Source organism: Ctenocephalides felis, unplaced genomic scaffold, assembly GCF_003426905.1.
Source record: "Ctenocephalides felis isolate EL2017-DRISC unplaced genomic scaffold, ASM342690v1 CF-g0.4_SCAFFOLD_01886, whole genome shotgun sequence".
Lineage (NCBI taxonomy): Eukaryota > Metazoa > Arthropoda > Insecta > Siphonaptera > Pulicidae > Ctenocephalides > Ctenocephalides felis.
Window position 1 is genome coordinate 57,591,466 of NW_020538040.1, and position 12,096 is coordinate 57,603,561.

Genomic DNA, 12,096 nt, shown 5'->3' on the forward strand with positions numbered 1-12,096 from the left:
GCATTTGAACAATTGGATATTCACACAAATTCCATACTATAGACTAAACCGTAAAAGAAACGAAAACATTCTATTTGGATAAAAGATGCAGAATAAAATTACGAATAAAATGATATATAAATCGTTAAGTGTGTTCATATAATTTTCTCGGGATTTTCTAATTTTTTCTTGAATTTTACTACTGCAACTCGCCTGTAGGCCACACCGTTAGGATTTCGAAGTTGTGATATATGGGAAAAAATCTAAGAATTTTGAGACCTTTCTAACGATGTATAATACTTTGTTTTCTTTAAAGAAATATCGAATAGTTTGAACTATGAACTATTGAATATTCACACAAATTGCTCTCTACAATCCAAACCGTAAAAGATATAAAAAAACTTTGTTCGGACGAAAGATGCAGATTAAAATTACGAATAAAATGATATATAAAACGTTAAGTGATTCTACGTTTTAGTTAGAAAACGTTTGTATGTAAAAAAGAAAAGGGCTGTTTTTAGGGTTTCCCGGCAATTATTCGATTTTTTCTTGCCGTAAGAACCATCCTTAGACATCAACGAACATTTTAAAAAAAGAATTGGCCAAATTGGTCCAGGCGTTGTTGAGTTATGCGCTTACCAACACATTTTGCGATCCATTTTTATATATAAGATTTAACTAATTATAACTCTATAGAATCGAAATTGCTAATCAATTTGCCGAAGGGTCTGGAACTGTGTGTATCACACCACGTCTAACCACAAATAATCTGGGACAAAAAATCTAGATCCGGAACAAATATTGCTTTTAGAAAAACCTGGGACGTATGGTCATCTTAATAGTTGTTGCTCCAATGAGTTATTTACCAATTCAGCTCAGTTCTCAAAAGATCTAGTAATTCTAAATGCATTGATTATTGTCTTTTGGAATCTTCTTTCAGTCGTTTTGAAATTATTTCAAGAAGTTGAGTGAATTTGTGTGATTAGTTTTAGGAAATGTTGAACACTGGCTAGCTTTATTATAGAGTAACATATGACAATTTATTAAGTAATTATTATTTTTATTTTTTTCTGCCAGAAATTAGACGTGTGGAGAAACTGTCATTTAATACAATTAACCGAGCCGGATGTAAATTTTTTAAATTACAAGTTTTTCCAAATGGTTTAATTTTATTTTCCAATTTAATCAATTATAACTCTATAGAATCGAAATTGTTAATCAATTTGCCAGAGGATCTGGAACTGTGTGTATTACTCCACATTTGTAATATTGCACTGAATATATTCTAGCAAAGTATTGAACTTCAAATCCGCTCCACGCACCGTTTGCATTAGAATGCTTTAATTTTACTATTTCATACACGAGTCACACTGTGATAACTTCTACAAAACTAGTGGTGCATGGCATCGTTCCTCAAGGCAAATTGCTGGAACTTTCCGTACCGAAAATTAAAATTTATAAAAAATATTCCAGGTACAGCCGTTTCGAAGATACGGGCTAAAATGTGCCAAAAATGTGCCAAAAATGAAAATTTAGTTTTTGACTGAACGGATCGTCTGATTCGAATGATTCATTTTAATTGTATTTGCCAGAAAAAGAAGTGATTAATTTTTTGGGTCGGCAGGTCCAATGGTTGATCTAATAAAAAAGTAAAAAAAAATGCCATTTAGCTTTCAAATGATCATTAGACATATGCACATCAAATTTTGGGATGTTTTATAGAGATTTTGATTTATTATTATAGTACAAACTTTATCAATACTCATTCCTAATACTGCAGCGCGGCGCTTACGCGATATGTCGTCCCTAAAAGAGCTATTGCTTTGAAAAATGTTCAAAGTTTGCCAAAAATTTGAAATATAATTAGAAACATTTAATTCTTCTAAAGTCAATTTCTTTAAAATTTTCGGACATCTAACATTTGCAGTTTTCAAAAAATTCAATTTTTTTAAATTTAAATTATCGGTACGGGTTCCTGAAATTTGCCTTAAAGCACGATGCCGTGCACTACTAGTTTTAATAAATGAGTTGTAGCATACCCAGTAATTAAAAATAAAGTACTCTACTGCATTTTTAAGCCTTTCTGATTTAGAGATGGGGTATGATGACGTTTCCAGAGGGGCCGTATTAATATAGACTTCGCATTACGCAGGTTATTTGATCAGTATGTACACAATCCAGTTTCATAAAACTGGTTCCTAGGGTTATTAACCACATCCACTAATATCAATTTTTAATAGACTAGATATTATATTTGATGGGTAATGTAAACTAAACTACTATCATTTTCACTTTTGAATTGGTAGTATATAAATTTGATTGCAAATATAGTGACAATGATTACAATTATTTCATGATTATAATCATGAAATAATTTTAATAAATTTAAGACTACAGTATCAAATTATCAATTACTGTCTCGAAAACAACACGTATGTATACATACGTGTTGTTTTCGAGACAGTAATTGATAATTTGATACTGTAGTCTTAAAAATATGTTTGTCATAGAATAAATTCAATATAAGGATAATTTTCATTATAAATTATTTAATTTTTAATTTTCTTAGTATTTGAGAAAGCATTCACTTTATTCTGGAATTCGGAAATAATTCCATGATACAATTCCACTCGGTTTGCAATCAGAAACGACATCTGCGATACGAATACCTATTTATATTTTTCTAAATTTTGCCATACCTATTTATATTTTTCTAAAATTTCCCGCCTGCCCCTTTTCACTCCACCTACAAGGGCCAGGAGGCAAACAGATCAAATGTGTTAATTTTAAATGGTTTTCACGAAATAGTAGCTACATTATTTAATTAACGCGAAGTACAAATTTTATATGAACATTTTTACAAAGATCACATTGTATATAACCTTGCTCTAGTTTTTCTTCAAAAATATTCATCAGCAGAAATATTAATAACAAATATTAATTTAATTTATCTCTTGTAAAATTGCTCTTTTAAAAATAATAATACGTCTAGTATACTAATTTAACCGTAGTACTTTAATGTTTATTAATTGCTTAAATGGCATATCGTACTTTTTGATTGACAGTAATTTTATATTTTCTTGAAATGAATTGTTTCAATTGAATTATAAATTGATCTTGTAAATTTTAATGCCCACTGCCACATCAATTCGAACAATATTTTAGCAAAATTTCACACATAAAGAAATTCCTATAGCATTTAAAATTTATACATACATATACTTATATATATATATATATATATATATATATAAATATATATTTTGATGAGTTATTTAGAATCGGGCAGTAACACCAAGTAAAAAAAAACTAAAGTAGTTTTTGAAATACTTTATTTATCCATACGTTTCGGTCTTTATTGAGACCGTCATTCAGTGGAAAAAAGAAATTAATTATACAAAAATACACTACACTATTACACTGTGTGTTACCAAGCTATTAATAACTGGAACATTTAAACTAATTATTTTTTTGACAATTTTTGGTTACATTCTAGTGTGTACAGATTGACTAACGTCTAAATACTATACTAATACTATATATATATATATATATATATATATATATATAATATATATATATATATATATATATATATATATATATATAGAGTCGTAGAATTTTCTATTTCATTTACTTTAATTTGATTCATTATAATTTATAATGTAATTATTAAATCTAATAATGCCATTGCAAAATATATTCCAAGGGTATGTAATATATTATGTAAATGACACGGATTGCATTTATGCGTATAAACTGAAACGATTTAATTAGTTTTTGCTTTTATAGTTTTAATTTAATATCTATTAACAAATTATAAATTATGCAGAATGATATCATTATATATGGTTTATGGAGAAACATCGCCAGTAATATATGGTGTATGGAGAAACACCGTCAGTACAAAGAGATATATTTTTTTATTTTAATTTCAACAGAAATTAGAATATCCTATGAACTATTTGGATTAATTTATTCGCTCACATAAATACACTCACACTTATAAACTATAAATTATTGTGCCAAATTTTAATATATCAATAGTTGTGAGGTGACCATATTTTTTAAGCCAAAATCGGGACGGGTGGAGGGAGTTTTGTTAAATAACTTATTAAGGAATAAATTAACTATTTAAGGATACAATAAAAAACTGTTGCTCTTTTATATGAAGCATTTTTTTAAATCAAAATTGCGGACTTAATAAGACTTACAATTATAATATGTTATACTCTTCTATTACCAATGATGTAATATTTTATCGATATGTATTTTTGCTTTTGAGTCTTGTATAAAATTTTAGATTCTATTAAATTTTCTTCATAATTAACTTAAAATAATTAGCTCTCGTTTGTTCGGTTTCTTTTTTTTGTTAATCATGGTGAAATTGAAAATAAAAGTTCGAATTGATTAATGTGATAGTTATTTTAATCCATCTTTGAAATTATGTACTTCACAATTTTCTCATTCATAAATCATTGATTCATATAAGGCTAGTTGTTTTGTAACTTAATAAATATATATCATTTTCATATATTTGATGGGTAGTTGTAATTTTATTATAAAGTAATTGCAAATATTCAATTTAAACACTTTCGAAAACCCAGAATAATCCGGGAGAAAAAATCTAGATCTGGAACAAATACTGCTTTTAGAAAAACCCGGGACGTATGGTCACCTTAATAGTAGTTACAAATTCAGCTCAGTTCTCAAAAGATGTAGTAATGCTAAATGCCTTGAATATTGTATTTTGGAATCTTTTTGCAGTCGTTTTGAAACTATTTCAAGAAGTTGAGCGAATATAGAATTTGTGTGATCAGTTTTTGGAAATGTAACATATGACAATTAATTAAGTAATTATTATTTTTATTTTTTTCTGCTAGAAATGAGACTTGTGGGAAAGCTGTCATTTAATACAATTAGCAGAACCGAATGTAAATTATTAAAATTACATTTTTTTACAAATAGTTTATTTAACTAGGTTTAAGCTAAAATCTCTACAAGGTTTCATATGAAAAACGATCGATCATAACGATATAATTCTGGCAGGTGCCCTACACAAAATGGTTTACCTTCGCTGGTATAACATTTTGAATCATTACTTACCTGTCCCTCATGTTTAATACTGATATCCCGTTTTGAAACTGTTGACCCGCTAAAACATTTGTAATTAGCATTGGCTCCCGACATTATCAGTAATGTGCATAATACATGGTTGGGCTGGCGAATGCAAGTGCCGATATTACTTATGCATATAACTCGCGAACTAAACACAATGGCGTTTTACGAGAGATCTAAACCCCTGGGGCTCAAATCATTAATGTGCTTGAGTAAATAAGTGGAAAAGTAAATAAGTAAACAGGCTCGCTACTAATACCAGTCCCAAGACACATAACTCCATTAGGCGGCGCGGCACGGCGCAACATGCTGGATACAACGTGCTGGATATGCACGGTGGATATGCGCTGCGCATCCCGACAACCCGACATCCCGACAAACCGTCTGCTCCGGCTACGAAGAAAATTTTCGACTTTTATTACAATACCCTCTATTTCATATGAGCAACGATTCAACGATTTATGTAAGTTTCGAAGCGTTTGAATTTTTATTAACTTCCCGTAGGGTAAGTTATTGTGATCGTCCAAAAATCAAAATTGAAAATTTATACATTGCTTCACGTTTCAGAGGTTTCTGAACATTTTGGCATATCTCAGAAAAAAATATGTGTGTGTGTGTATGTATGTATGTATGGAAACAATTTTTCGTCCACGTTTTCGGGTGCACGGATCAACCGATTTGAATGGTTCAAAAAACATTCGATTTTTATTGATGGGGAGATGTGTTGATTAGTTTTTGGCAAAGGCAGGTCCAGTTGTTTCGGAAATACGGAGCAAATTGTGCAGAAAATACAAATTGAGTTTTGAAAGAAAAGAGCATCCGATTTGAATTTTCCAAAAATTCGTAATAACGGGGAGAAGTGGTAATGAGTTTTTAGAAAAGACAGGTCTAGCCGTTTTGGAGATACGGAGTTAAATGTGAAAAAAATGGCAGTTTTTGAGAGAACTAAGCATCGAATTTGAATAATTCAAAAAACTTTCTGCTTGTGTTGACGAAACGATTGCTTTTGGGATTTTTTTTTTAATTTCAAAAAAAAAAATTTTTTTTTTTGAATATCGAAAGTAATTCGAATTTAATTTTTTTCTATCTAAGTTCTAAAGCTCACTTATATAATTCTCATAAATAATTTTTACTTTGCAATTGTTCTCCTTCATTTCAAATTCGATTGATTAAGTTTTGTTTATTTACTTTTCTGTAAAAATATTTAAGTTACAGTATTTATAATAATCTATTTGAAAACATTTAATATTCCTCGAATATTTCATTACGGCACGGTAAGTTCCAGCAATTTGCCCTAAGGCACAATGCCATACACCACTAGTTTAAGCTCTATATTGAAACATGCTGACAAACTTCTTGAACAATTAGTAGTGTGTATTTATGTTTTTTAAGATCGAGTAGGGTAAGTTATAGTAGCTGTAATAAAGTAAATAATGAAAACTGTTCAAAAATATTTCACTTGTATTGACGATTGAAGAATTGATTAAATTTTTGGCTCAGGGGTTTCGGAGATCCAGTACAAAAAGTTGAAAAAAAGCCATTTAGCGGTCAAAAATGATCATTAGATATATGTACATCAAGTAATCATATATTTCATGTAAATTTTAATAACAAGTGCAAATTTTGTTTACATTTTTATGGTTTCTGTACCAAGATTTATAATGTTAAACCGTTAGGCTACGACGTAGCTGTTTTAGATATTTCATCTCTAGAACGGCTACGTAGCGCGAACGCTTTTAAAAACTATCAGAAGTTTTCAAAAAAAATTAAAATTCTCAATAAATATAATTTGGTTGAAAGAAAAATCTAAAGCTCTAAACATTATAAATTACGGTAAGTGAGGTTCCTGCAACTTGAATTAAGGCACGATACTATGCACTAGTTATACATGCATTGATTTGATTGAAGAATTTTGCATGAATATGAGTTTGCAAATATGAACAAAATTTTTTCGCCTACGTTTTCTCGAAAGCAAGTCTACCGGTTTCAAAGGGCTATTTGTTAAAAATTATTTGTGAGTTATTTGGTTGTAACTAACAATTAAAAAAATCGGCCATGTTTTAACATTTCAAATCAATTTCAAAAATTCAAAAACAGTTTGAAAGGTGTCGGTTTATATTTCTAATTAACAAACATCGGTTGAATTTTGAAATTTTGCTCTGTAATTTCATATTCTGAAATTTGACGAACGCAATTATTGTAAGTAACGTTTTATATTAAATGTAAAATGTTCGTCTAAACACTATGTACTAAATCTCAATTTTTATTGATCAAGATTGATTATATTCATTTATGCCACTTACGTAAAGTCAAAAGTGCCCTTTGCTTACATGTTCAATGTCATTGTAATTCCTTATTATAATAATATAATACTATTATAATATAATATATACATGAATATACACCTAATATTTAATGCAATTTTGCGTAAATTTTGATCTTCAAATTTTTAGTATTTAACTGATTTAAAAATCAATGGCTTTTTGAAACATCTGTGGAAAATTGTTTACAACACAGTATCAACTTTTTCTATATGCACTATTTTAGTTTTTTATTCAAAGTAATAACTTTAATTAACAAAAATGTTAAACTATAAAATTCGAAATTATATGATTTGTGTTATAAGAAGAAAATATTGTCTATATTTGTAAACATTGAACAAGAATCGATAAAGTTCGGATTGATTTCATGTAACATCTTTGATGTAAACGCACATCCTCAAGTAATATCTTTAGCGAATTTTCGACTTCTTAGGGTTCAGAAATGTCACTTACAGAAATGTCAAGGTGGGCTCAAAATGTAAGTATTGCCACAATAATAAGTTTTACAAGTGGAGTTCGCATATTTAACTAAATGTGAACAGAAACTTACTACATTAACATGATAGTTTTTGTTCAAAATTTTTATTTTACACAACTGAATATTTTTGGATATTATGAAAATAATCTCAGTTTTATATTATTTAGCAAAAAAAATTTAAAACAGATTGTTTTAGGTATTAAGATTTACGTATTAAGTATTTTTGTATGTAATCCAACAACGAAGAAAACTTGAGAAAATTTCAGTACTTAATTTCAAAATTTATTATTGCTAAAATATGTTTTTTATTAACACCACCGTCTTCTCATAATATCTTAAAAATTGTAAAATTTACGTATAAAATATAGAATAATTTGAAAAACTTTGGATTGGATTTTTTTGAACAACTTGTTTTTATTATTCAGGTTTTATTTCTATTAATATACAGTACATTATAAAACACCGATCAGGGGTGTCAACTTCGACCAGGGTGGGTGCGGAAATCATATATTTTCACTTTTGAAGTTAAGGATAAGCCTAATTCTAAAACTTTATGCAAATTGGTTCACAGTAATGAAAAATTGAATAAAAAATGCTTTATAAACGCATATATATTTCTTGACCCACACAAGAAATTTTTATGATGTAAATATTGTATATTGAAAACTTATTTGCTTATATAAATAACACACACATTTTTTCTCTGAAAAGTTTGTGATTTTGAATAATACAAAAAAAAACAAAAACAAATTAATTTAAATTAAATTAAATTAGAGTTTGGAGATTTTCTGCAAAAAATCTTCATTGGCGCGACTATTAGGTTTTAGTTCTTCAGAATTTTGCATGTATTATTACATACCTAGTCACAAGTGACTAACATTCACTGAAAGAATGCTGATAATATTCGTTTTTTATTTGAATTGTTAGCGAACGCTTGCGAGAATGAATTATCTTTTGTTAGTGTTTTTATTCTATAAAATGAGTCATGTTTTCGCGTACTTAGAACCGATATAGAATTCTTAAAAAGTCTCGTTGTGTTATCTGTTCTCAATCAATAAGATCAAAGACTCGAAGCGTTTAGTCCATGACATTCGCCTTTCATCACGTCAGATTGGAAAATGAACCACCCGCAGTGACAAAGTCATGTAGGAGCCCCTTACGGAAAAGATGCGCGATCGATTATCGGATGCCCCATATTTTGCACAGCTATAGATTATTGAGAAAATGTGTCAAAGACATGAATGCGTGCACATTGATTATAAAACAATCTAATTTCTCATGGTCTTTCGTGAAAAGTTAGTAGATACTTCAAATCCATGGCCCCAGTCGCGCCTTAGAACTATTCAGAATCATTTGATTTGAATCACGATATCAAATTTGATAAACATTTAATTTAAATTCATTGAAGAAACTTAATATCGTACGTTAGTTAACACCTGAACACTCTGTTATATATAGATTGAAACAAGAACTTTGAATGAAATATAAGGTGTAATTTTTGTAATACACACTGCAATGAGCTACATTACTTCTTAATACATTTATTAACAATCGACTGTAGTGCAAAAATAATAATCCTAAACTGGTGGTCTGCGGCGAGTAGAAAGTTTTAAATTCATAGTTATTTTAATGAATAATATTGATTAAAACTATTCATGTCAAGCTTGTAACGGCTATTTTTGATTTTTTGTTTGCTAAATCTGAATAAATTCATATAGTGTAATTTACCAGTTGTGCCGAATTATTCGAGTTATTAGAATCTTTCCTCAAATCATACGACTTACTTCTAAATCGATTTTGGTTCAAATCAGAATAAAATGTTAATGAGATAAAGTAACCATTTTATTCAATAAATTTATAAAGAATTTTTTATAATTTTTCAGTAGTACTAGTTTTTCAATTATTTAAGTTTTGCCTTCAAGTCTTTTTTATTTTTTACAGATAATACCAAGCCTGATTCTGTACATGGTTCTTCGCCATCTAGAAATTTTTTTGGATTTTGTAATTCAAATTACGGATACAGGTAATTATAAAGCGAATTAAAATATTAATTACATGAATGATCGAATGACGAGAGATCTAAAATATTTTTGAGTTTTTGAAATGAGACTTGATAGGTAGAAGTCTACTAAATAATAAAGCTTTATAGTAGTGTTCATTTGTTCTTATTTAATTGTAAATATGCATATTGTATTCTGGTCTACCCATAGTGGAAATCCTAGACAATATTAGAATACGATGTGTTCAATGGAACATACATTCCATAAAAATTATGTTTTTGTGATTTTTTAAAGAGAATTAGAGAAACTTAAAACATCATAAAAAATAAAGAGAAGAATCCATTAAATTTCCAGAGATAATTCCAATCTGGAGTGTTGCATCCAAAACAAAATGCGTAAATTACAAACAATACAGAACAAAATAATACAAATGACAAATAATAAATTATTGGCGTCTATTACCATTACAATTTCAATGTAGAGATCCTCGAAAAATATACGTTATGTACTTATGTACATTTAACTTAATATAAGAAGCTTCCCATGCCAATGTATTCAATTAACTATATAATTGAAAATTTGTAAATTGTTTATATTATATAATATAATGATTATAAGTAAAATATTTTAAAGAACACAAATTTAATAGACACCAATGATCGTTGTAAACATCTTAAAAATTATTGAAATGCACTTGAAAATGAATGAAATTTATCTTAAACAATTGCATTACGAACGTTTAATGGTAACAAAAAGTGATGATTTTTTACAAATTCTTATATATTCAAAATTTAATAAAAATATTTTGTTAGTTAGAGCTAAATTAAGATCTGTTGAAGTACTATTATATATTATTGGCTTTTGTTAAATGTTCAAAGTTTTAAATATAAATTCTGAAAATAAACCTTAATTTGATTAGTATTATAAAAAAGTTATTCATAATATAAAATAAAATCTTACTTAATATAAAATAAAAACGCTTTCGTTTTAGGACGCCACCGCCACAAGTTTCTGTTAAAAGAGAGCCACCTGAAAGTGAGTAGTTGCTATTAATTGTTTTGGTTGTATAGATATTAGCAATAATATATATATATATATATATATATATATATATATACATATATATATATATACATATATATATATATATATATATATATATATAAGTATAATAAAAGTGATGTCCATTTTTATTTGAAAATATAGATATGAAATATGTTTCCAATAGAAAGTAGCCCATTTTGGGCACTGCGGTTTGAAATGGCAATGGAAAATCTCTCACACTACTTTTCCTCGTTTCCGGTTCTTTTATTATTATTATTATATATATATATATATATATATATAATAAATTGTTTATTTGATATGTTAAGTATATCGCAATGCTTACATTTACTAAATTTTTAAATTTTGCGCCAATTTTGAAAATTTTAAATACATAACACCATTCAAACTTATAAAAATGTAATTGTTATTTGTTTAATCTTATGTTTTATTTATATTTGTTGCACACGTGAATTTTTCTCAAAATTGTATTCTATATACAAGAATATTTTTCTTGCTCATGGTAGTCGAGAATTTATTTCGATCAGAGACGCCGTGGCGCCGACAATATCACGATTTGCATATGACATATTTTTTCGCTACCACAATACTTGCTATAATTTACTGTCACAATATTTTTTTTGGATTGAGATGATCAGATTACTCACACCAAATTTCATTTGTGTGTAAAAATACTTTAGGGGTGCTTTCAATCCCCTTTTAACCTTACATGGCTGCTTCTGCTACACAGCATACCTCTTGACATATAACACGCGTCGTTTTTTTTTTTTGAATCGTGTAGTAAACTGGAAATATTTTTTCGAATTGGGTTTTTTCTATTGTATTGATTTATATTTTTTATAGACATATTCTTAATCGATCATAATCAATTGTACTAATTACCACAAGCGTAATTATACACATAATATAAATTCATACGTATCGGCCAACATTCTAGCCTTCGTTGAGAAAATACAGTTTGATTGAGTAAAATGTACCACTAGCAAAAATCATGTCATTTTGAGGTTTGTTTTTTCACTCGAAATTCTTCAATAGTGAAATGAGGAATATTTTATCATTTTACAATCCAGATGATGCACCAACTTTTAATGCAACTTGGCAACACACTCCAGTACATTTTTTTACAGGAGGCGCT

The 12,096-nt window shown here is 28.2% G+C and overlaps 1 protein-coding gene across 2 annotated transcripts in view; it reads left to right on the forward strand.

Annotated features, from left to right (window-relative positions):
• Nucleotides 1–12,096, forward strand: part of LOC113377590 (ets DNA-binding protein pokkuri-like) — a 63,135-nt gene that overhangs the window by 36,612 nt on the left and 14,427 nt on the right. For both annotated transcript variants that reach the window (XM_026617956.1, XM_026617955.1), the window contains exons 4-5: nucleotides 9,838–9,919; nucleotides 10,888–10,931. In XM_026617956.1, coding sequence (XP_026473741.1) covers nucleotides 9,838–9,919; nucleotides 10,888–10,931 — 126 coding nt within the window. The remainder of the gene's footprint in view (nucleotides 1–9,837; nucleotides 9,920–10,887; nucleotides 10,932–12,096) is intronic.